We start from the raw sequence: 25,589 nt of genomic DNA on the forward strand, positions 1-25,589 counted from the left end.
GTAGATGCCTGTGTGTTACAGGCTGTGCATTGTTGAGATGGGACTTTGCGGCATTGGTATATAAACCTATATAGGTGAACACTCACACACCACTCATAATTAAGAAAATGGACCAGTTTGAACTATCAAAGGTCAGATGTTTAATGAGTAAACAAAAAATGATATTACTGAAAGAAAGTGAGCCATTTTATTTTCATATAATATATAATAAATACACGACTGACTGCTTCCTAGAATATGGATGTTGTATGCAGTATCTCGTATTTGCAACAAAAAGTACTCTTTTTCAATTGGAGAAGGCTGTATACAGGACAGTGGCCAGCGATGTATCTCTGCAGCTTGGGGCACTTATTACGTTGAACTTTAAGCAACTTGCCTTACGAGTTTGATCCCTGACAGGAGTGTATATAGTTTTTCTGCCCAAGTCACTAAAATTAAGAACAAAGGGTAATAAAATCGGTTAGCAACAGTACAAGGCTATGTTTTGTATATGTAAGAGTATCCCAATATGAATGAGGATCATAGGCTACGCTTGCAGCAGTCTAAACGACTAGAATCTAATGGTGGAAAATCTGTAACGTAAAAGTTGTACCCACGTAAAACAGTGTGTGAGCTACAATACCTATACTGTTTCTAGCTAGCCCTTTAAATTGTTCCCTGCTCTTGTGGCATCACACTGCAGGAGAAATCATCATGCTGCTAGTATAGAGGATAGTTCTCTTTCTCCCCTACTGACATTATCTCCTATAGCTTCTCTCTGGTGTGATGCTGTAATGAGGCTCCATTCCTGATGCCCTTCCATGTGGTGTTAGGCATTGAAGTAGACATGGTAATACTGATGGCACCAACCCAGAAAAAACAGTTTGTACCATCAGCTGTGGTTCCACTTAACTCCATTTTGTGGGTGTGTGGAAGAGAGATGAAGAGCTTAAAAATGCATAAATGGCAAAACAGGAAGGGTAAGTGGGAGGCAGAAGTGACAAGAAAGTGTGTCTACTTGTTCTTCGCGTGGCCTTAACTGCCAGTGTCCAGACACACGTGGCCAGGCTTGGGCTCCCACCAGGCAATGTTAATAGCAGATAGGACCTGCTTAAGCTCAACAGTCTGCATATCTCAACCGCACAAGTCCTTGAAGGTCCAAGTCCCGAAGATGTTCAATGAGCTACAGGGCAGAGCCTGCTGATATTCATAAAACCAGGCATTTGGGCAGACTGTCACTGTCAATTAATGCTCATGTAATTTTGAAAGATCCTGGTTCAGATCTTTTAAAATTTGGTAGCACTTTTCATTCTTGCTGTTTATTGTTTAAAAATGAAGTATGGTAATTTAGAAACATTTTCGCCTGTAAGGTTTTGCAGTCGCGATGAAGCTTGTAACTTCCAAGAAGTTGTTTGATTTCTCGCCTTCATAAAAGTATGCCTGTGGCAATAATTTCAGCAAAACAAATGGTTTATGGGAGATGTTTCTTGAACAAAACTTTCTGAAAGGTAATTATTCCATGGAAAAAAGGTTTATCAAGGTTCCCTCTTCATAAGCTACTTTGTTTTATATGACTTTGCACTCAATGGGCCTCATTTGCAAGGAATTAACGCAATGCGATGCCGCAAGCCATTTGGCTGCGCCTCGCTGCGTTAATTCCGAAGCTAAGGGATGTGTCATATCTACAACGATATGATGGATCCCTGTGCTCTCCCGAGAGCTGGAGCACAATTGGCTGCCATGCTCCATCACAGGCACCCTTACACCATGGTGTAAGGGTGCCTGCATCACGATGATGATTGTTTTTGTGCAGGAAGGGACATTTTACTGCACAAAAACAATCGCAAGACGTGATTTCCTCTTCCTATGTGTGCTGCAAAATGCAGCATGCATAGAAAGAGGTGATAAACGGGAAGAAAATTAAAACATTCTCCTCGTTGCGCCTCCCTACGCCTCCCCTGGGAAGGCGTAGCATTCTGACGCATTTCCAGGTTTATGATTTCTCGTAAATCTGGAAATGCGGTAGAAGCCATGGGTGCTGCATGGGAACACCCACAGCAACTCCCATGGCACGCCACTTTCACACAAAGTGTTGCTTGTAAAGGGGCCATATTTACAGGGACACGAAAAGCATGCAGGGTGGCTTTACATGTCCTTGTAAATATGGGGCAGCAGGTTACACCACTGGTACATCACAAAAAGTGACGCCCGGCAGTGTAAAGGGCTTGTAAATAGGCTTGAATATTTTTAACTTCTGTGATTTTGTGTACATTTAACTTGAGCATTCAGTTTAAAGTTTTTTGCATATTTTCAGTCAATTTGTTTGGCATTAAGATTCAAAGAGGGTTATTTAGAGTATTCCTCCTTTAATGTGGTGCAATTCCTGCCTGCCTCACTGATATTTTGCCTCTTGATTTAATTGGGCAAACCGGTATGTTTCTGCCGGCAGAGCCTATACTGGCAGTGCCAATGGAAACCATAGGCTGGTGGCCCCATGGACATTGAGCTATCAGTCTTAAGTACCTCTGACTGACCATCCTATTTAGGATGCACATTCTGAGATACTTTTTCTCCTGTTCAGGACCATCAGGCAAGGCCTAGCAAGGCAGAACAGACAAAAATAATGCACGTCCCCTGAGAAAACTTCCAGGGTCTCAGGGCCAGTCGCTTTTTTTGTTTTTCAGAAAACAAATTCCGCTTTTGGTGTTTCTTTTTTTAAAAAAAAATAAAAAAGTTTGGTGGAGTGGCGCAAAGAAAATGGCTGCCACTGAGCAAACATACAATGGCATCAGAGGAGCCTCCATAGTAGTGGCTCCTCTGAAGGCACTGAAATTATTTCTAGTTGACATTTATATAGCTAACATGGATCTCGTCAGTATTAGTGCAATTTACAATGAAATGTTCAAAAGTAACAGGTTTCGGTTTTGTTGGGTTGAACATTAAAATAGTTAACAGGTGTAAAGAATCTTGAAGACCAGCATGAGACAGAAATCATCAGTTCATAGGCAGGCAGTGATCTCCAAAAATGGAGCGCTGTAGTCCGCCACTGCAGTGGAATACAAGCCTCCAATGCCCTGGAGTTATGGAGAACTGCTCACCAAACCCTAAATAACCCTTCTGGTTAAAGGTAAACCATAACTTTATGCCTGTCTCTGCAGCTTGTGCAGCCGCATAAAATGCTAAATTGTGTAGCCTTGGCTTATACCTTCTGTCAACCACACACATCTATGTATGATTGGACACCAAGTCAGATATATACTGATACTTTAATGAATGGACATATATGCATGGTTAAGCTTAACTATACTAACATATTGCAATTTGTGTGTGTGAATTTTTTAGGACTTTGAATTCCATGATGATTCGGTTACAAAGCTCAAAAATTATTATGAAGTGTATTTTGAGGAACCAGTGGAGTTTAAGCTGTCCTTAGTTGAAGCAGAATCAGAGGAAATAGTATGGATGTCGAAACTCAGGGCATGTAAGTAATGTCTTCTTTCGCTGTGCTTTAGTTTCATATATATGTACTTCACTGTTTACAATAACCCTAGCAGCACCTCTAATTCTAGTAAACATTTAGGTCATACCTTTATAGGCCTGATTGTATCTGACCAAATCTATTCAATAAATTAATTTGCCATTAAATGTGTAATTAACGTTGAATTACAAAGTTTTAATTTAAGTTTTTTCAAATTAATAAAGTGAACCATCATGGACGGCTCCAACAAGAGCAGACCCCCATATTCCAAGTGGTCAAACACCGTGCCAGTCTTCCTTCAAACCCACAGATGCCAGACTTAGGAGCCAGTTGCATGTGCCCCGGCAATCCCAATTGGGCCAATAACATGAGTGACCAGACCCATAAAGACTTATGGTAAATCTGCAGATCCTGTGTCCTTCCACAGAAATTCCAAAGACTAATAAGGAATAACCAAGGGAAGCAGGACCAGAATGACAGATTATTCCTGGTAATTCCTCATTACTATGGAGATCAATTAACTCTACCCTTGTAGAGTTATCAATACGGCAAACACAATGTACCACAATCCAGTGCCTCACAATCAGACTCCAAGTTGACAATTGCAATGTAACAAAACATCCTCAAATGAACTACCTTTAACCCAGCCTCAGAAACAGATCTCACAAAAATCCATGCAGTCCTCAAAGCCACAACGTGCAAAGATAGCATGTCTTTCACATCTTGAAGTCTCTATAGAGAAGCACTCTTCCTCTAGGTAGAAGAAGACTCCTTCACATTGTGTTTCTCCAAAATCCTCAAAATGGGACAAACCATCAGACTCCAGACAAGGCAACCATGGACCCTGACTATCTTGTTGGCTACTGACCCATTACACACCTGCCATTTCACCTAATGCTAATTGAGAAAGCAGTCACTATCCAACTACTAAACTAATTCACCTATAATCACCTTTTGAACAATTACCAGCCTGACTTCACATCATGCTGTAGCACCAAGATTGAACCATCCAAGTTTTGGATGTTGTTCTTATGACAAACATGGTGTCTTCTTTCTCCTGGTCATTATTTACTTCTCAGCAACCTACATCACAACAGACTGGCAAAGCCTAATTAACATCTTCACTGCAAATATAGGATTTGCAGACCCTGCACATCAGTAGTAGTCCTGTCCTTCTGACCAATCACAACTTTTAAATATGGGCAGCTACAAAGGTAAGTAGCAACCAGTTTCCTACTGGGTCACTGAGGAACTCATCCTTTCTTCCATCATCTTTGATTTTTATAAATGCTAAAAAGCATCCTTGCCAATCTTAGACTTATGGTCTACTACCATAATACACTTTACATACAATTTTCACTGACAATCTTGTCAATCAAGGTAAACCATCAAATCTAGGACTACCTTGCCCTTGTCCAAACATTAATGGCAAGGGCTTACCCGAAGCTTACCCTGAAGGCAACCAAATTTACTCTCTTCTGTAAAAGTGTCGGATTGGCTCAGAGTCAGGAGTGGCTCCTCAATAAGAAGCCTATATCCCATTCTCCATAGATGCTAATAGACTTTGAGTTATCATTGGTTGTCACCTCTTCAAAACAAAACAGCAAAAACATCCCAGAGATCCTGGCATCATCTTTCACTTGTACACGCAATCAGAGCCTAATATCTGTGTCAGATATGAAAAGTGCTTTCCAAACCCAGGCCCTCTCTCACCAGGATGGTTACAACACCGTAGTTGTCATTGTCCCAGACTCCACATTTACACTACTGATGTGTGCCATACATCCCCTTGCTTGACGTATCCAAGGAATATACCCATGACTCATACCCATACAAGTGGACTACCACCGCTAAGCATCACTTGTTATGCAGTATTGCCTTACAAAGCAGCCTACGAGGCTGAAACTCTAACCACCTTAAGAGACCAATGCACCACAAGAAGCCAGAACATAGTGAAACCCAAAATCAGTACATGTAAGAAAAAACATTTAGAGAAAGCAATCTTAATCAAAGCTTCCAGGATCTAGAACAGCTTCCCTTATTTCTTCAGACTTGCACTTCACTCCTAAGTTTCAGGAAAGTATCTAAAGTCTTATCAGTTCAAGAAGCATCTCATAATTCACTGATAGAAACCAACCTAATGCCTTCAAACTTCTATTTCAACAACAAAGATTGTCACTTCTTCCTCTCTCCATCCATGTGTATTGGACATGAACTCGAAATATCCCCTGTACCTTTCTGTATTCAACTTAAAATCACTCCCTACCACACTTCCAAACGGAGATAAATTATTACTATTGTTTCAAAAACAAGATGGTGCAATATCAACACTTACCAGGATCAAAATAAATTACACTTCAAATTCTCCACAGATATTTTAGAAATGCGCAATTTGAAAAAACAAACCAAATAAATGAAAGTGATTACAAACCAAATGTATATAATCAGACACCATTGAGATATTTGAATCATGGAACACTCCAGTGAGAAAAGAGCAGCAGTTAGCATGACGACAGCTGAAGTTGAACAAATGTCTTATCAAGAAGGCATGAGGCTTCTGGTAGTATGTGGAGATGAACCTGCTGGAAAAAGAATTGATAAAACATTGTTGTAGCAAATTGTATAATTCTTTAAAAAGCCAGCAAATGTGTAATCCTAGTCACTTACAACAAAACTAACATGGCATGCGCACTCATAGTGCAGGATAAACCTTGTGATACCACCAAATGACCCATAATGCTAATTTGACTGGATCTCCATTCCTACTGCTCATCCTTGTGACATGATACTGTAGGGATCTGTGAGTTATGCCTTTACAACGGACATTTGGTGTGATCTACTGGTCACATGTTCAGATCGTAGCATGGCCAACTCAGCCTTAAATCCTTCTGAGGAGAGTAGATTGAGCATCATTACATTAGCTGATAGTAACACTTGATATTTACAACACTTGGAAAAAAAAAAAATTGTGGCACTAAGTGATGTGAAAAACAAGTTATTATGTGGCCTTCCACTCTGCACTAGGCAGAGTGACAGCTGGTATCAACCTATAACATAGAAACTATCTGAAAACATGCGAAGACACTGATATTAAACGTCAATGTTTTTATTAATACTTTGCATGCTTTTCTTTCTAATTTCACATTTCTTGATGGCATTTAGCCTGCGCAAGGTGATTTTGAAATGATGGATTGCAAAATTGTAGTGGAGAAGCCAATGCTCGGTTCAGCTGAACATAAAATGATTAAAAGAGAAAAGCGGAACCTCAAGTCCATGACTAGTGGTTTCACATTTGGCATGTAATACACTGTGCTATTATTCCAAACTAACCTGTAACTAAGGGCCTGATTACGCTGGCGGTGGGACCACCACTGTCAGGCAGTCAGTAGCGGTCCCATCGCCATCAGACTCTGCAGGTCCACCCGGTACATTACGATGGTAGTTAGACTGTTGGAGGGACTGTAATCCCTACAATAGGGGCGGTGCCTGCTCAGGCACCGCCATAGGCATTACAATGTCACTTTCCGCCTGCCATTACATAGCGGTCCGTCCGCCATGAAAAGGCAGGCAGAAATTGACTTTGGGGGCTCCTAGTGGGCCCCCCTTACGCCCTGGCCCTCTGGTATGGGGTCTGGTGCCCCCCTAAACATCCCTACACCGTGTGGCAGGCACCGCATGGTGCCTACCACTCGGTGCAGGGATGTTCACAAACATGCCTCTTAGCAGTGAGGCTTGTGCTGCAGCCATTTTTCAAGTTGCTGCACAAGCCTCAATGCTAAAAGGGATTTCGGATTGTATTCTCTCTGGCGGGACTGTTGACTCCCTGTTGGCCGGTCCCGACAGGATGGCGGTCGGACGCTCGACCGACCGCCATCATAATCTGTCCTCTTAGTACTATAATGAGAACAAAAAAATTTAAAATAAACTCGTCAGCTGCCATTGACACCAGGAGAGATTTGTAAACTTAAAGTGGTAGGGCCTGAATGCCTTCCTCCAATTAGAGCTAGTGAATGAAAAGGGTGAGAATTTATTTTCCCCGGTGAAATCGTTTTAGGGAAAATCAACTCCAAATGGTGCATTTCACAGATTTCATCTCAAATTTGCTACAGATCCAGAGGTGTTGCTTTACTTATTATTACAAAGTTTTCTCCTATTGATTTTCCATTGGGGCAGAAGGGATCCTGCCCCCCAACAGATGCTCTGTTTAGCTGTCTGTAATGTGTACATTTGTTTTGTTTGCTGGCATTCTTTCATTGAAAATTATGATAAATAAAGTGGGGTGCTGAGGGTAGTGCAGAAAGATTTCTTGGAAAAAAAGGCCTGTACATGTCAGAACAAACTTCTTGTTCACTATGCTCTTTCAAAGCCCAAAGCTCTGTCTTGAACAGATTAATATGACTGAAACCGTATTTCCAAATCAAGCCCTGCAATTACCTCTATTACTGTGCAGCATGAAAATGTAAATGCTCTCATTTTCCTCTTTATATTAGGCCAAATAACATTTTAGTTTTCTTTCCTGCCATTTTTAATAAACTGAAAATAATTACATATTTGAAATTGTTTGTGAGCGTGGATAGATTTTCAGTCCTCTTTCAAAAGGAAGGTTGAGACAAGTTAATTTCATTTTTCAAATCCACCCAGTTTTTTTGTGTTCATGAATGGTAAGGCTTGTTTAGGCACAAACAAAATGCCTGTTCCCTGACCAAAGACGTACACTAAAAGATATGCTTAAACTTGCACATATTTACACACTCAAGCACATTCTTGCTCATACACTCCAGCACACCTTCCTCATTCTCCTGAATCTATTTCTCTGTTGCAGTCTCTTGTGACCTCTGTCTCTACTTTTAATTCAGTTCACCCTCTTTCTTTCACTTCCCTCCTCTCTTCCAGATAAACCTTTAAGGGGCCAGGTACTGGGCAGCCTGACTTTAGGGACACAGAACCTGCGGTATTGTCAGTGCTCCATTTCCCCTTTTGCCTGCATACCAGACCTGCCCCGCCTAGATCATTGTTACGTATTCTTGCACTAGCCTCCCTGCATACCTTTTAGGAAGTCTCCAATAAAACTACTCACCATCTCCGTCTCGTGCTAGTGACACAGACCCATGTGAAGGGGAGGCTCAGTCTGTCTTCAGTTTCCAGAGTGCAGGAGACCGACAGTCTGTGGACTGTTGCTCTGATAAGGAAATTAATTTAAAGTATTTTCGGGACACCCGTTAGTTTTAGTTCTGACTTAAGAACAATTTACCTCATAACTTGGCATTTCCGAGGGTCCTTCAGGATTTAGGTTTGACATATAAATGAACTTCCTGCTCCTGGGGAACCCATCCACTGGTACTACGCCTCTACATGGCACAACAGTGGGGCAGCACTTCATCCCCTGTTCCAATTAGAGGTTTAGCAGCATCATATGTGAGTTGGCCCAGCCAGGACAGGGAGTGGAACGGGGCTCATTAGAGTGGCCTAGAGTGATGGTAGCCACTCCAGACATGAACGCCACACAATTATGGCCCAGAGGAGGGTGGTGGTGGAGACATCTCCATTGACAACTCTTTTTCCTACTGTATCATAGTCTGGAGTGGGGAAGGCAACCTCACTGACTGCATCCTAAGACAAAGTGGAAAAAGGAGGAGTCAGAGATGCTGCAGGCTGCAGAAATGACAGACTGGCCTCTTGATACTTCTAGACCTGAAGCAAGAATGATATTCGGCCCATGGCCTGCAGTGCTCTCTGTGCTTCGGTAGAGAGGAATTAGGGCTGCTCCATCCATATACCAACACACGTGCAGAGGGTCTCCCTGCTTTAGGATGGAGACAATGCTCAGGGAGAGTGGCAGGCAAGTAGAGCACCAGACAACTCATTACACCTGACTAAACAATGCAAGAAGCCTCTGCGCGGTTATCTCGAGACTAGGGGGATGTAAAAATGCAAGATCATGAAACCAACAAGCTGGGCAAACCTTTAGGTTTAAAGATCTTACATATGCAGATGCCAGTGCTTTACCAAGATCCAGTGGCACGTCATCCATTCGGGCGTTTGGGTTCTACCCTGGCACTAACTTCACAGCCCCTTAGTCTTTAACTGCTGAGTATTTCTATTGGTAATTTTTAGAAACATCCCTCCCTGGCAATTTTTTTGTTTGGTCGAGAGGGTTAATGTTGCATTAATGTACTAAAAAGCTTTCAAAGCTTTATAAAGCCAGATTGATCAAAGTGAATGTGTGTCAGGTAGTATGGTCTTCAACAAGTAGCCAGTACTTTAGTATATAACCAAGAAGATGATCAGCACCCACTATTTTCAAACTATTTCAATAGTGCATCAAAATTAAGATATCACGGGGGCGTGGCTAGCGGCCGAAGATGGGCGCCAGTTGATCGCGCTGCGCTAGCTGACAGCGTAAAAGCCCGAATATCTGACACAATCCGTGGCCCAGCAGGTAGTTTCCAGGCGCTACAGAGATTGGAACGAAGTGGTGACCACGCGGCGCTTTCCAGCCCCGCGAAAAAAGGGTGCGTCAGCGAGAAAGGGAGAGACACTGCCTGCGGGCCGAGACGGCAAGATGGCACCCACCCGAGACTCCTGAGCGGAGGCGTACCATCGCATCGACCCGCCGTGTCGGAGGGGATCAACGGCCCCAGGTGGGCGTCCGCAGCTTCGCTGCAGTCAACGATGAGCTTCAGAGCTGGAGTGAGCGCGCCCTGGCGTGTGGGGGGCTGTGGTGGTAATCGGCGGCAGGAATCTCCGAGGCTTGGTCGGTCTGCGGCTTGGAGACCACACTGTTTCCCTGGCCCCTAGCCGAGCGTATTGTGGTCTCGGCGCTTGCAAGTGGCCAAACCTCCCTGCTGTGGCCTGGCTGCGCTCAAGACACTGCCTCAGGGGACACGGCGACCCGAGTGTCAACCAGCGCGACTGCCCTTTCCCTCCCCAGGCGTGCGAGTGGGTACTGTGCCCTGGCCTCAGGTAGTGGTGACGGGCGTTGCGCCACTGGACGACACAGCGCGTTGTATCCTCTACAAAGAGTGAGAAGGTTTCCACGGCGGAAGCGGGCATTGGGGCCTACAGTCCAGAACCAAAAGTCCTGAAGATCAGGTGGCCGCACTCACAAAGAGTTAGTTGAACATCCACGCCCGACTTGAGGACCAGGAGGGGAGGGCCGGCGTAGCAATATCCGCTTGGTGGGAGTGCCGGAGGGAATGGAGGGGCCGTCAATGGACTTGTTCCTGGAGGATATAATTTTAACTCACCTGAAACCCAAGGCCCTATCGAACTTCTTGTCAGTGGAGGGTGCTCATGTGGCTCTGGGAGGCAGGCCTCGCCCGGGGGCCTCCCACGTACAATCATTGCCCACATTCTGAACTTCAGGGTTAGGGATGCTATCCTGCAGGCACAACGTGGCGACCTTCAGGCACGAAAACGCCACCATCCGCTTCTTTCCGGACTTTACGTTACATGTCCAGCGCCAGAGGCACTCCTTCGATGCAGTAAAACGAGCCCTCCGAGAGCAAGGCGTGAAATACATGATGCTCTTCCCAGCCCAGCTTAAAATTCTGGATGGTGGGAAGGCGTACTTTTTCGACACACTGGCGGATATGAGTGACTGGCTGGAGGGCTGGCGAATTGTCTGTCACAAAGGATGGCTGCACCGGGACGGGTTGGAGCAGAGGCGGGAGGAGAGCGGACGAGGGACCTGAGAGGTCGCCCAGTGGCCAAGCGAATCGACAGTCGACAGATAAGTGACCCGTGGGACACTCCTCAACTTGTTGTAATTTAACTGCTCTCTTCTGGAGTCAGTAGGTCTTGGGTGGGAGGCTATGGGACATGGTGCTTCCGGCCACACGGAGCTTGGGACCTCTGGCCAGACTGTCACAGTGCACGGCCCACCTCTCCCCTCCTGGGCTTTCATAGGGGTGGTCGGGCTGCCTCCGTGGTTTGCTGTGGGGGCCTTTGAACTCTACGTTATGGGCTTGTGACCTACGTCAGCAGACATACATTACTTCATGCTGGCGGCTAGTCCACGGCTCCTAATAAATGTTTCTTTCTCCGCAGTTTGGGTGACAGGCACTTTTGGGAGGTGGGAGGTTGGGGACTCACCCAGCAGGATTGCAGGGAGGGGGGTGTTGTGTTTATGGTTTATTTTGTTTGGGGGGTGGGGATGCAAGCTTGAGACCCAGAGATTCATCAGCTAATGGAGGTTGGCACAGAGGGTAGTCCAATGATGAGGGAACGCCCAATTGCTATCGGCCCTACTTGTAACCATGGGAGACCCAGCTAGCATGCAGATATGGACCAGGAATGTGAATGGTCTTGGGAACAAGATCAAACGCACATTAGTTTTGCAACACATCAAGAGACACTCCCCTGACGTAGTCCGGATCAAAGAATTCCACTTGCTGAGCAGTAAATGTAAGGCCCTAGACCATTTTGGATATAAAATGATAGCCCGCTCTAGATTTACGTCCGGGGCACGGGGGGGGTCAGGATCTTAATGCGTAGCACACTACCCCCAGTTATAACAGGCACATTGACTGATGACACATAATGTTTAGTTGCGGCAGCAGGTAAATGGGAGGGGCGCCTGATTGTACTCTGCTCCTGCTATATACCACCGGGTCTCCACTCCGTGATTCTTCCAAGGTTTAGCTCATTCCTAACAGACCTTCCCCTGGGAGTTCTACTAATTGATGGGGATACAAACGCTGTCATGGATCCGGAAATTGACCGGTCCAGTTCCCAGGCCAGCAGACAAGGGTAACGAAGTCTGGCAGACTTCGTTATGGCTATAGGCATGGTAGACTTGTGGCGAGCACATAACCCCTCATTGAGACACTACACGTTCTACTCGGCACGGCATGGGTCCTTCTCTAGGTTAGACCACTTCTTTACCAGCAACGATAGGGTGGGGGATTTCCTTAATTCTAAACATATGGCTGGGGGGATTTCGGATCACTCTCCAGTGTGTGTCGCTCTCAGAGGCCCGAGTATTGACAGGGCGGCATTTCCGAGGATTGACCCTTGGCGTCTCTGGGACCCGACAATTGGAGACAAGCTCCGGACGAAAAAGAAAAATTAAGATTTCACATTTATAAAGTCACAATTAGATCCATGGAGACATTTTTGTAAGTACTGAAATTATTTATTCTTTACAAAAATTAGGTCCTCCAAAAGTAGCCAACGCGTTTTTTGCTGTCTTGGGAGTTCTTCAGGACTTGTTCTTGTATATTGATTTCCTTATTTATGATGCACTGTATCTTCTCTATAATTCAGGTCACAAGATTTTGATTTTGGTAATATAAATGTCGATTACCAATTCATAGTTGCAGTCTGATTCATCATGAATAAATTCAGGCCCATGTCGGCCGCCGCACCTAGTACTTAGTTAGTCAGTGGACATAGTCTGTCTTTGCGTGTAGCCCTCGCGTTTATAATATAAGGATGGGCCTGAATTTATTCTTGATGAATCAGACTGCAATTATGGATTGGTAATCAACATTTATATTCCTAAAATCAAAATCTTGTGACCTGAATTATAGAGAAGATACTGTGTATCATAAATAAGGAAATCAATATACAAGAACAAGCCCTGAAGAAGTCCCAAGACGGGACGAAACGCATTGGCTACTTTTGAAGGACCTAATTTTTGTAAAGAATAAAGAATTTCAGAACTTACAAAAACGTCGCCATGGATCTAATTGTGGCTTTATAAATGTGATATCTTAATTTAAGTCATTATTGAAATCGTTTGAAAATAGTGGGTGTTGATCATCTTCTTGGTTGAGCATGGGTGTATTTTTTTTTCAGACTAATAAGGGGAATAGGAGGTTTTTTCGCCTGATCTTTGCACCACCCGGATACTATCTTTACAGTATAACAAGTGCAGTATTCTATGTCTAAGGTTTCCTCTGTAAATCACTTCAAGTACTTTAGTATATAATGTAGCATCCATGTTAAGGAGTGCAATAGGTCTATATGAAGTACAAATTGTGGCATCTTTCTCAGTTTAGGTATTAGAGAAATTTAGACCGCAATTATTGCCTGTGTCACCTTCCCACTTAAGTAGAAGTTATCTTCTAAGGAAATCCTAGTGTCGTCTACATAGCAAGATCTCGGCTGCAGCAACATCGCATTACGATTGCCAGCAAGGACATGAACCAAGAGGAATGTTATACTTAGATTTTAAGTTGGGTGCAGCCATCTCCAAACTACGTGCTTGTTCAGGTACTACTAGGAAATGTAGTTCATCATTGGGTTCCAACTTCTAGTGCATTCTCCACACATGCAAAGCCCCACACCAGACAGCACCGATAAACTGTGATGACCACCAGCATTTAAATCCTGAGATGGACGACAATGGGTTTGAAGTATCACTTAAGTATCGCCACACCCCACGCTTTGACCGAGTCTTAAGCGGTACGACATACCTCCTGACGTGTCTCATTACAACCTTTAGACAAAAAGCAGCAGTGATAGAGACTTTCATACAAGCCCCACATGCCTTTGGGTTATCAAGCAAAGTAAATTGGCCCGACTCTCTGAAATGGAAAACTAGTATGTTTCCTTATCCAAGAATATTTTAAGTACAAACGGGGTCAAATTTTGCAATTTATAGCACAGTTTCATAAAATATATTGACTAAAGAAACGATAGGTTTTTACAGTCCGCTCTCAAGGTGAACTAATTAGATATTTCAATACTAGGTGGCCACTCTAGGTGTTAGAATAGATACAGGCTAATTGTTACCCTTGGGTTACTGATCTCGTAGGCTCAGGCCTCAGACCATAATGTCTTTCAGCAGTTCAGTCATTATTGCAATGACCATATTGTCGCAGTATATAAAGCACACTTAGGGAGTCCACTTCCATATTCACCTAATATGTAACCCAACATTTCTAGACCACTTCATCTGTCTTACAAATTGCATTTCATTATTGTGGGGAAAGGTAGCTAAGCAATGTGCTTCACATGTTGTGAGAAATCATGTAATCTGGCTCTGTAGTGCTGCATTCCCCTGCGATCTCCCTCTGAACATTTATTATGTTTCCTTCACTGGCTTCCCATAAAAAAGCATGCACTTTTTAAACTTATATGTTTGGGTTTTAAATCATTGCAATTGGAAGGGACCATGTTATTTTAAAAACAAGTTGCAGCCATATATCCTGGCACGCCTGCTCAGATCCAGTGAGCTACTATTGCTACGCCCCAAACGTATTCGTACAGCTAGATATGGATGCTGTTCCTTTTCCTTTTTAGCTCCCAACAGTGAAATCAGTTATCCTTACCTTTACATTCTTGCTCAGAATTACCCTCGTTTAGGAAATACCTGAAAACATGGCTGTTTGACCTTTAATCATCTTTGTGACCTGTATTGACTGCTCTGGCGCCGAGAGATTCCCCTGAGGATGATTTGTGTGCCTAACAAATCTAAAGTCTAAATCGAATCTAATCATACTGAGAGGGAACACTTGTAAACTGCCCTTTAACACATTTTGCTCCCTTTTCTAAATGATCTTTCATCAGCTAGTTTCTACATTTCACCTTTCCGAACCCAGTTTTTGCATTTCCCTCAATATTTAAGATATCAGTTTAGGCCAGGTAACTGGTTTTGCAATGGTGCATTTCATAACCGAAAGAGGGGATGTAAAACGTCGCTTAGTGATGGTGCTATACATTTTGTGGGAAATCTGTTAACTACCTTAGCAATAGTCTATAAAATATTGTTAAAAGTATGCTAATTTCCACGATTTGTTCCTGTATGTAAAGCAGTTTTACTAAGTCAGCCTCTGCATGCCCCAGTATGGTAAGTTTCTTTGCAAGCATCATACACCCTCCTTCCTTTCCACTCCTTTCTTACCTGCACTTGCCAGTCTTAGAGGGTTGCTGACACTATTGTTACTATTAAATGTCAATCACATGGCCCTACTGTCACTTCATTATTACTGTCCTTCCTCTGGGAGCTGCTGGCAGCTAGGGCTGCATCTCATCACTTGTACCCAGTTGTAAATACTGCTTCTACAGCGTGTATGTTCCTTGAGCACATATGTTGTAAAGGTATGTCACACAAACAAGCCCTAGTTGCTTTGAATTGAGCATGAGCATGCTGCTACATGGCCGAAACCTGTGGACATTGGGTTTTGGCTGTATCGGAATCTACTTTCAGGTTTAACCCCTTGCATGCCCGCCCCTTTCCCCGCCCAGTGCCGCGCTTTTTATTAGCGGGCGGAGTTCATGACGAGCTGGACTCGTCATGGGCACAGCGCCACCGCAGCCCATGACGAGTCCAGCTCGTCATGGGCACTGAAGGGGTTAAAGGGCCAGTCAGACAGTCTGCAGCCCTCCAGGGTAATGCCCAGGTGCATGGATGACAAGTCTACCCTTCATCACATGGAACAAATAAAAATCCCAGTAAAATCAGCCTAATTAAGTCAATGATAATTAAATCTACTATCAAAGTCTACAGCAGTCTCTCGCCCAGTAGTGGAGCTTTCTTTTCAACAGTCAGTCATTTTTACATTACTTTAGCCACAAATTGCATGGAAGAGACCCGGTGTCAATGAGAACGGTATTTGGACGGAATATTGAGTTTCTAATATCGGGGGACAGAGATATCCCCCAAAAATATTGTGGTACAAAAACATTGGGATGCTGAAATATCGTTGTCAAGAATATCGTTATATTAGGTAAGTAATATCGTTGTTTAGATTATTGTTGTTTTTAATATCTTTTTCAGTAATCTAGTTATTTTAAATATCGTTTTTGGGTTTTTGCAATGTGTTTTAGTGCATATATTAATTTTATGTGTTATTGTTTCTGTTTTGTTTTATCAATTTTTTTAAATATAGTTTGATAGTTTAATTTAATTGTGAAAAGTAATTTATAGTCTTGTAGTGTGTTGTTGTGTTTGTAGGGGGATAGGGTGGGAAGTTAACTAAGTTATAAATAAATATTAATTAGGTAATCATTTAAAGTAAATATGTAATTGATATTAATTTTGTACATTATGTTATATTGATTTATTTTGGATGCAGGTAGCTCGGTTTGTTGGGGTATAGAGAAGGAAGTTAATTAGGTAATATTTAAATGTAATTAGTTAATACGTTCTATTACTATTTTATTGACTATTAAATATGTGTATTGTGTTATATTTATATATTTTGGTTATGTTTTAGGTATGGGCTGCGGATTTGTAGGGGCATAGGGTGGGAAGCTTATTATGTAATAATAATTACCAATTAAGTATTAATTGTTAATTATCTAATGCATTGTTAATTAGGTAAATTATTTTATACTTATTTGTTTTTTATGTTATAAATGTCGGCTGCTAGGTTTGTGGGGTATATGGTGGGAAGTTAATTAAATAATAATTATCTTTAATTGATTATTAATTATTAAATAGTTTATCAATAATTCAATTTTTTATTATTTTGATTTTTTTTAATGTAAATTAATATTGTTTATATTAAGATATTTTGTTGTAAATTGTTAGGGTTATTCAAAAATATAATGTGTTTGAAGTGAAGTACTTTCTCTACTGTTGCTTTGGGAATAGTAAATTTAACCCTTCCGAAGTCCATAACTGCCCCTACTGTAGCACAGACTGGAGTGGGAATAATAACTCTTACCCATCCGAAGTCCCACGCTTTCCCTATTGTTGAACAGACTGGAGTCGGAATAGTAAATGTTACCCCTCCGAACTCTAACGCTTTCCCTACTGTTCTGCAGACTGGAGTGGAAATACTAAATCTTACTTCCCCGAAGCCCAGCGCTTTTTCTACTGTTGCACAGACTGGAGTGGGAATAGTACATTTTACTCCTCCGGAGTCCAACAATTTCCCTACTGTTGTACAGACTGGAGTGGGAATAGTAAATCATACCCCTCTGAACTCCAACTCTTTCCCTACTGTTGTATAGACTGGAGTGTGATTAGTAAATCTTACTTCCCCTGATTCCAACACTTACCCTCCTGTAGCACTGAGTGGAGCTGGAATAGTAAATTCTATTCCTCCAATGTCCAAAGCTTTTTTACTACTGTTCCACCGACTGGAGTGGGAAAAGTAAATTTAACCCCTACGAAGTATAATGCTTCTCCTACTGTTACACAGACCAGAGTGGGAATAGTACATTTAATTTTACCCCTCCGAAGTCCAACACTTTTTCCTACTGTTGCACCGACTGGAGTGGGAATTGTAAGTTTAACCCCCTATGAAATTGAACACTTCACCTACTATTGCACAGACTGGAGTGGGAAAAGTAAATGTACTACTTCCAAAGTACAATGCTTTCCCTACTGTTCCACAGACTGGAGTGGGAATAGTAAATGCAACACTTCCAAAGTACAATGATTTCCCTACTGTTGCACAGACTGGAGTGCTAATAGTAAATGTAACACTTCCAAACTCCAGTGCTTTCCATACTGGTGCACGGACTGGAGTTGCAATGGTAAATGTAACCCCTCTGAAGCTCCATGGTTTCCCTACTGATGCACAGGCTAGAATGGGATTAGTAAATTGTCCGACTCCAAAAGTCCAACGTTTTCCCTTTTCCTAATGGTGCACACACTGGATTGGGAATAGTATATTTAATTCTTCAGAAATCCATCCCCTTCCCTGCTATAGCACAGACAGGAGTGGGAAAAGTAGATCTTACTCCTCCGATGTCCAACACAGTCACTACTTTTGTACAGACTGGAGTGGGAATAGTAAATTTAATCCCTCCGAGGTCCAGCGCTTTCCATACTTTTTATGGTATTGTTAGTAAATATGTTTTTTTCGGGTTTTAAATTTGTAATATTTGATTTGTCTAAATCAATAACATACTTTTGTTATATAATTGTTTATATTTTTTATTGTGTGTGCATTATATATATATATACACACACATACATATATAAGTATGTATATATATATATATATACACAGACATACATATATATATATATATATATATATATATTACCTTCTGGCGGTCACCAGTTGGTAGACATAGTTAGGACCTATTTTCCATAGGAAATCAGCAACATTCTATTCGGAATAACTTTGGCGCCGATTGACGAATCTTCGCGAAATTTTCAAAACTTTTGGCCAGCTCCGGTCTGCTCCTATCCTGAAAGTTTCACGGTGATTCATTAAGCGGGGGCCGAGAAAAAAGAATTGGCCACGGGAGGGTGGCCACGTGGCTCCCTTCGCATAATTTTTATTTTTTTATTTTTATTTGGGGGTGAGGCCCAGGGGAATGGGGTCCCCAGGGCCACAAAAAAGTAAAGGGAAGGGGGGCCACACAGCCCCCCTTTAAAAAAAAAAGATTTAAAAAAAAGGCGAGATTGTCCCTAGGCCCCGCCCCCTCACAAGCACACTCTGCAAACGTGCCCTGTGGTGCATTTTAAATTGGGGAATTAATTCCCCTTCAATACTGCTCCAATAGGTGCTCCAGGCCACGCCCCTTTTTACACCTCTCTGCAACGCAGCCTTGTGGCGCTTACTGGAGGTACCTGGTGGGCTAGTTCGACCCCAGGGACCCTCAGGATTCAAAGGGACTTAATCCCCCAACTTAAAACACGCCACGGGGCTCGTTTGCACAATGGTGAAGGTAGGGGGCGGGGCCTGAGTTGATATGTGTACAAACACTCCATGTGGCGCGTTTTAAGTTGGGGAATTAATTCCTCTTTAATCCTGAGGTCCCCTTGGGGCCAACTATCCCACCAGGTACCTCCAGTAAGCGCCACGGAGCTGCGTTGCAGAGTGTTGTAAAAAGGAGCGTGGCCTCTGAACACCTCTCTGCAACACAGCTCCCTGACGCATACTGGAGGTACCTGGTGGACTAGTTGGCCCCCAGGGGACCTCAGGATTGAAGAGGAATTAATTCCCCAACTTAAAACGCGCCACAGGGCATGTTAGCACACATGTCCCCTCGGCCCCGCCCCCTTCCTTCACCATTGTGCAAATACTCCTCTAAAATCAGTCGAACTACGAATTCCAATTTACTCACCTGTTATCAGGAGAGAACCCAGTGCTGCATCTTTTAGCCCAGCACCGACCCTGAAAAGTAATTCTAAGCATACTTACCAGTAACTTGTATTTCCTTCCATAGGAATCCATTGTGTGGTTTTCAGCAGAAAAGTTTCTAAGTGTCAATTCTTGAAATGTACAAATTTTCCTCTAAAATCAGCCGAACTACGAATTCCGATTTACTCATCTGTTATCAGGAGAGAACCCAGTGCTGCATCTTTTAGCCCAGCACTGACCCTGAAAAGTAATTCTAAGAGTACTTACCAGTAACTTGTATTTCCTTCCATAGGAATCCATTGTGTGGTTTTGAGCAGAAAAGTGTCTAAATGTCGATTTTTGAAACATACACATATTCCTCTAAAATCAGCCGAACTACGAATTCCGATTTACTCACCTGTTATCAGGAGAGAACCCAGTGCTGCATCTTTTAGCCCAGCACTGACCCTGAAAAGTAATTCTAAGAGTACTTACCAGTAACTTGTATTTCCTTCCATAGGAATCCATTGTGTGGTTTTCAGCAGAAAAGTGCCTAAATGTCGATTTTTGAAACGTACACATATTCCTCTAAAATCAGCCGAACTACGAATTCCGATTTACTCACCTGTTATCAGGAGAGAACCCAGTGCTGCATCTTTTAGACCAGCACTGACCCTGAAAAGTAATTCTAAGTGTACTTACCAGTAACTTGTATTTCCTTCCATAGGAATCCATTGTGTGGTTTTCAGCAGAAAAGTTTCCTAGTGTCTATTTTCACAAACTAAAAATATTCCTAAAAAATCGTCTGTATGACTTAAACACATTATTTCAACTGTTTACAGGAGATTCACCAGTGCTGGATCCAGGATCCACCACTGAGTAAGAAAAAGTAACAATAACACTACTTACCTACTAAGTGAATTTTCTGCCATAGGATAACATTGGTGATTCAATGTGAAAAAACTTCGAAGTGTCAACTTTTAAAATACAATAATATTCCTTAAAAATCACTACTGTAACCAAAATGCTTTTATTCAACTGTTTACAGGAGATGTCCAAGGACTGAATCTAGGATCCAGTCCTGTGGTTAGAAAAGTAATCCATAAAGTAACTAATTGCATTTGACTAGAAATTCACATTGAGCTCAATGTTGCATTGTGTTTGAAATTGTGTTGCCCATTGCAACAACTGAAACTACTGTACTTAAAAGTCTATTGCCTATTTGCAAAGTATTTAAACTAAAGTAATTCATTCCGAGAAAGTATATTTTGTATTGTAATGTATAATGTAATTATAATGTAATTAAAAAAATAAAATATCTAAACATAAATAGTTTAAGAAATGTAGTAAATCAGTATAAAAAAAATCAGTATAACAATTAATACATTAAAAATTGTCATTTACAAAACCTTTGAAATTCATTGAAAAAACCATACAGGCCTGATATAGTTAGGAAACTAGCATTTAAAAATCCTTTGAAATTCACTGAAAAAACCATAGGTTTCAGGCCTGATATAGTTAGGAATTAGCATTTAAAAAACCTTAGAAATTCACTGAAAAAACCATAGGTTTCAGGCCTGATATAGTTAGGATTTAGCATTTAAAAAACCTTAGAAATTCACTGAAAAAACAATAGGTTTTAGGGGTGTTATAGTTAGCTGGACATTTCACTCGAACAAAACAATTGAAATTCCCCCGATATAGTTAGTTGTACTAACTACATCTCGCGCGCCCGCAATCTACTGCTGATGATGTCACGTATTACATCATTCATGACATGGTCAGTGACATCACTGATGACATCTCAAATTACATCACTGATTACATCATCTACGTGACAATCAGATACACCTCATCATACACTAGTATTACCTTTCATCACTCACTGTGCCAGATTTAAAACCATTGACACACCAATACAAGTTTCTAAACACCCACTCAGTGATTCCTAGATCTATACACACATCTAATCACTTACCTATAGATTCACGCATACATGCTGTCAATGATCAATAGAACACTATCAAATATATTTATACACCTATATCGACATTACACACCAGCACACATCCTAATCACTTATGAAGTCATCCTACTCACTTATGCAAAAAATGGATCATACTTACTTTTACTTAGCTAAACACTTATAAAAACACCACTTCATCTATTCATATAGATAATAACTCATACTTACTGTGTTATAAAATCACTATTACAAGTATACAGTTATCCATACAGTCACTCATACAATCACTGAGTCTTATGTATACTTATTTATATACAACAACTAACACATATACTGGCTTTTATTTTTCTAGTTTGTTGGACATGTACCATTGAGACATATATTTGCTCATCGCCACACCCATAAAGATATTCACTCACCCAAACAACTGTTATAACATGTAGTTGTTATAACATGTAGTTTTAACTTCAGATACCTACTGAATCAAATATTCACACATCTTTGGGCAGTCACACACCCTCCATCGAACCACAAACACATTCACTCTCCCATACAAATACTCAGTTAACTAATCAATAACTAATATAGACTTTCACATAGCTAGTAACCAATTGGAGAAGCAGTTTACACAACAACTGACAAAGTGATACAGATATTCACACAGTTAAGTCACTATCCAATATATTTAGTGAGACACTATAAATTAGTCAAGTAAACAGTCAATCACACTGCTACTAAATCCTCCATCCAGATATTTATATTTATATATCTACTCATTCTTCAATGCACATTGCTATATATATAATACATATTTAAATAACGAACCAAACCACATTCACTGGATGATGTCATCAGTGATGTCATTTGAGATGTCATCAGTGATGTCACTGACCATGTCATGAATGATGTAATATGTGACATCATCAGCAGTGGATTGCGGACGCGCGAGATGTAGTTAGTACAACTAACTATATCGGAGGAATTTCAATGGTTTTGTTCGAGTGAAATGTCCAGCTAACTATAACACCCCTAAAACCTCTGTTTTTTCCAGTGAATACATTATATAGATACATATATGGTTATATAAACATATATATGCATATATATATGTTTTTGCGTTTATATAATTATATATGTATGTACAATATAAAATATTTGTTGCATTTATTCAATTTACATTATTACCTTTATAAGTTAAAATATTTAACATTTACTAATTTAAACTCTCTATATTACAAAGTCGATATTTTTGTACGTTATTCGATTATATTAGTGTCACTATATTTTTTTCTGATATTTTTGTACTTACCATTGAAAGCATAGGGACACAATATTTTGATGCACAATATTTTTAACACAATGTTTATGTCAAACGATATTGATTACCTCGATATTGTGTCAGTGATCCAAGGAGAAATTGTTTAAGGTTTTTAGTAAAGAGTACTAAAGGGCACTCACACAAATGTGCTTCCTTGACATTAAACAATTGAAAATAGAAAAGTGCTCAAGTTTAGAAGATTTTCAAAATCATCCTTTGGATTTCTTGGGATTGATATTTGATGTTAGAAACCCCTGCTTGATTTCACTGATTAGTTCTAATTTGCATAATGAGAATAAAAGAGTTTGATTTTATATAAACAAGATGAAGAAATTCAGAAGCATGCCAATTCTGACTATACACTACAACATTCTGCCACTCCACAGTTCTGTTAATAAGCAAAATATTATACAGACGCGTGTTTTACTAATCAAACAATTCAACATATGATGTTCTCTAAACCTAGCTAGCCTTTTATTTACAATTATGGTCTAATTTCTAATGTTTCTATGAGGATTTGAATCATCCAGTAGCTCAAATACATTCCTTAATTGTAGGTAGAGTTGTCTGCCAGGGATGTGTCCTTGTCCTGACTCTTTTAAGTCTGTTTATAAAAGGGTTAGTTGTTTTTTTACTCCCTGAGAAAGATTTGGAAGTCCCCAAGCTGGCATCACGCAAAATTCCAGCTAAGATGTTCGCCGATGACACTTTATTATTATCAAAATCTCCCATGGGGATACAGAGGGTACTCTACAGATTCAATGCTTTTTGTAAAGAAAGAGGGCTTGAGATTAACCTTCAAAAAACGAAATTCAGCCACAAATCTGTGAGCCAAGCAATAGAAATATATATGGTCCAAGCCAGGAGAGCGGCATTGTATGGCACAGAAATGTGGGGTCATCGTTGTTCCGACAGTCACATGCAGACAGAAAACACCTTTCTTAGGCAACTGTTTGGCCTCCCACGGAGCACCCCACTCATGCCGCTCCGATTGGACCTAGGGGTAAGGGCTATTGCGGAAGAAGTCAATCTTAGACCCCTCTTATTCTGGCGACGTCTGTGGGTCACCCCAGAACTTATAGAATATATGGATGAACTAAGAGAGGTGATGAGCCTACCGGGGGCAGGGAAATTACCCTGACTCTCTCACATTCACCATCTTCAGAGAATCTGGGATGGGGTAATGTTTGGGATGACCCAGAAAAGGCATGCACCACAGTGTCTAGGAAGGAGTTAAAGGACTGTTAATGGGAGTATAAATTGGCTCAACTTTAGAGTAATCCTTTAGCAGGCAAGCTCACTGCAGCTTTTTTAGATATCAAGGATCGGTATAGCTTAGGGCCGGCACTGAACGACATCAAGCCGGCAACTGTCAGAAAGCTTTACCTACAGTTTAGATATGGGGTGCAGCCACTCCGCTCCTTTACAAACAAATAGGCGGGCTCTCAAACTCTGGGTTGTCCGGCCTGTGACTGCTCCGCAGAATGAGATTACCATGTGTTCTTTTGCTGCCCCGGATTCCACAAAGTGAAAAAACGGTGGCTGGTGCAGATATGCAGAAACCTGGGAACCAGGCGCTGTTCTGAGGCCTTCAGGAAATTGAAACACGACACCAGCCTCCCCATAGTATATTCGGTAGCAGGCTTTTTATTTTCTATGTGGTGCACTCGCAGAGTACTTTTAAAACCAATCTAATAAATTAGGTCTATACTCTTGTACACCAGTTGCCAAACACAGGAATTTTAAAGGAATTAATTGTTTAATCTAGAATTTTTTTAATGGAGTAACTTATTTATACCTCAAATTTCTCTACATACTGGTTTGTTATTTCTGAGATTTGACCGCTTTTAACGGGGAAGATAAAGCTCTGATCGCTCAAATTGTTTTTTTTTTTTTAATTCAAATCGTTTTTATTGAAATAAAATTGAAAAGACAATACAGTAACTCTTCCGTTACATAAAAGATTCGAATCAGTTATTTTCGAACAATTACAGAAAACAAAAAGTAAATAGCAAATAACAAATAACAAATAATATAAATTAAAACAACTCTTGCTTGCATCATCGGTATACAGAAATATATACAATGCTCAATGTGTGGAGGCGGCGCTTTTGAGCTCAAGAGGGTGATCCCAAACGTACTCTCAATTATCACTAGCCAATGGAACCAAACCGCAATATAATACCTCAAGGCGGCTCATAGTGAAAGGAGGATGCGTCCAATGATTCCCAAAGCTTTCTATTAGACGGGCTCCAAGTAGATGCTTGTAGTGCCGGATTATTAGCACCTCTCAGAAATGACAACCACTCCTGCCAGATTTTGAAGCTTACCTCACTTGCATTTTTCCATTTGCATAGAACCACTTTACATGCCAACGTTAACATTAAATCCAAAAGCTGACGATCTTGATCAGTTGATAGTTGTGGGTCCAGCGCCCCTAAAATTACATACACAAAGTCTTGTACAGGCCTTATCTTGAACACGTGATAAATGCAGTCAAATATTTTCCCCCAGTAATCTCCTAGAGCAGGACAGTTAAATAGCATGTGTGCAAGATCACCAGAACCTGACTGGCAGTTCCAACATGTAGGAGAGTCCCTTAATTTACATTTGAAAAGCTTATCCGGCGTCCAAAACGCTCTGTTAATTAACATGTATTTTGTTTGGAATAGGATGGGCGAAACTTTGTATGTAAGGGCCCTCTTGTGGATCTCATCCCAGTCAAAAGTTATGCCTGTTAGATTCGGCTCAACCTCCCATTTCGATTCCACCGTTTTTTGTTTTGTCTTGGGCAAGGGCAATAATAGTTTGTACACCCTCGAGACGAAGTGGCCCGTATACATAAGACGTGGGAGATGAATTATTAACCAT

General features: G+C 41.3%; 1 protein-coding gene across 2 annotated transcripts in view; it reads left to right on the top strand.

The window, feature by feature from the left end:
- Positions 1-25,589, top strand: part of LOC146785560 (uncharacterized) — a 263,330-nt gene that overhangs the window by 180,213 nt on the left and 57,528 nt on the right. For both annotated transcript variants that reach the window (XM_085634724.1, XM_085634723.1), the window contains one exon: positions 3,322-3,460. In XM_085634724.1, coding sequence (XP_085490850.1) covers positions 3,322-3,460 — 139 coding nt within the window. The remainder of the gene's footprint in view (positions 1-3,321; positions 3,461-25,589) is intronic.

Source organism: Triturus cristatus, chromosome 11, assembly GCF_964204655.1.
Source record: "Triturus cristatus chromosome 11, aTriCri1.1, whole genome shotgun sequence".
NCBI classification, from domain to species: domain Eukaryota; kingdom Metazoa; phylum Chordata; class Amphibia; order Caudata; family Salamandridae; genus Triturus; species Triturus cristatus.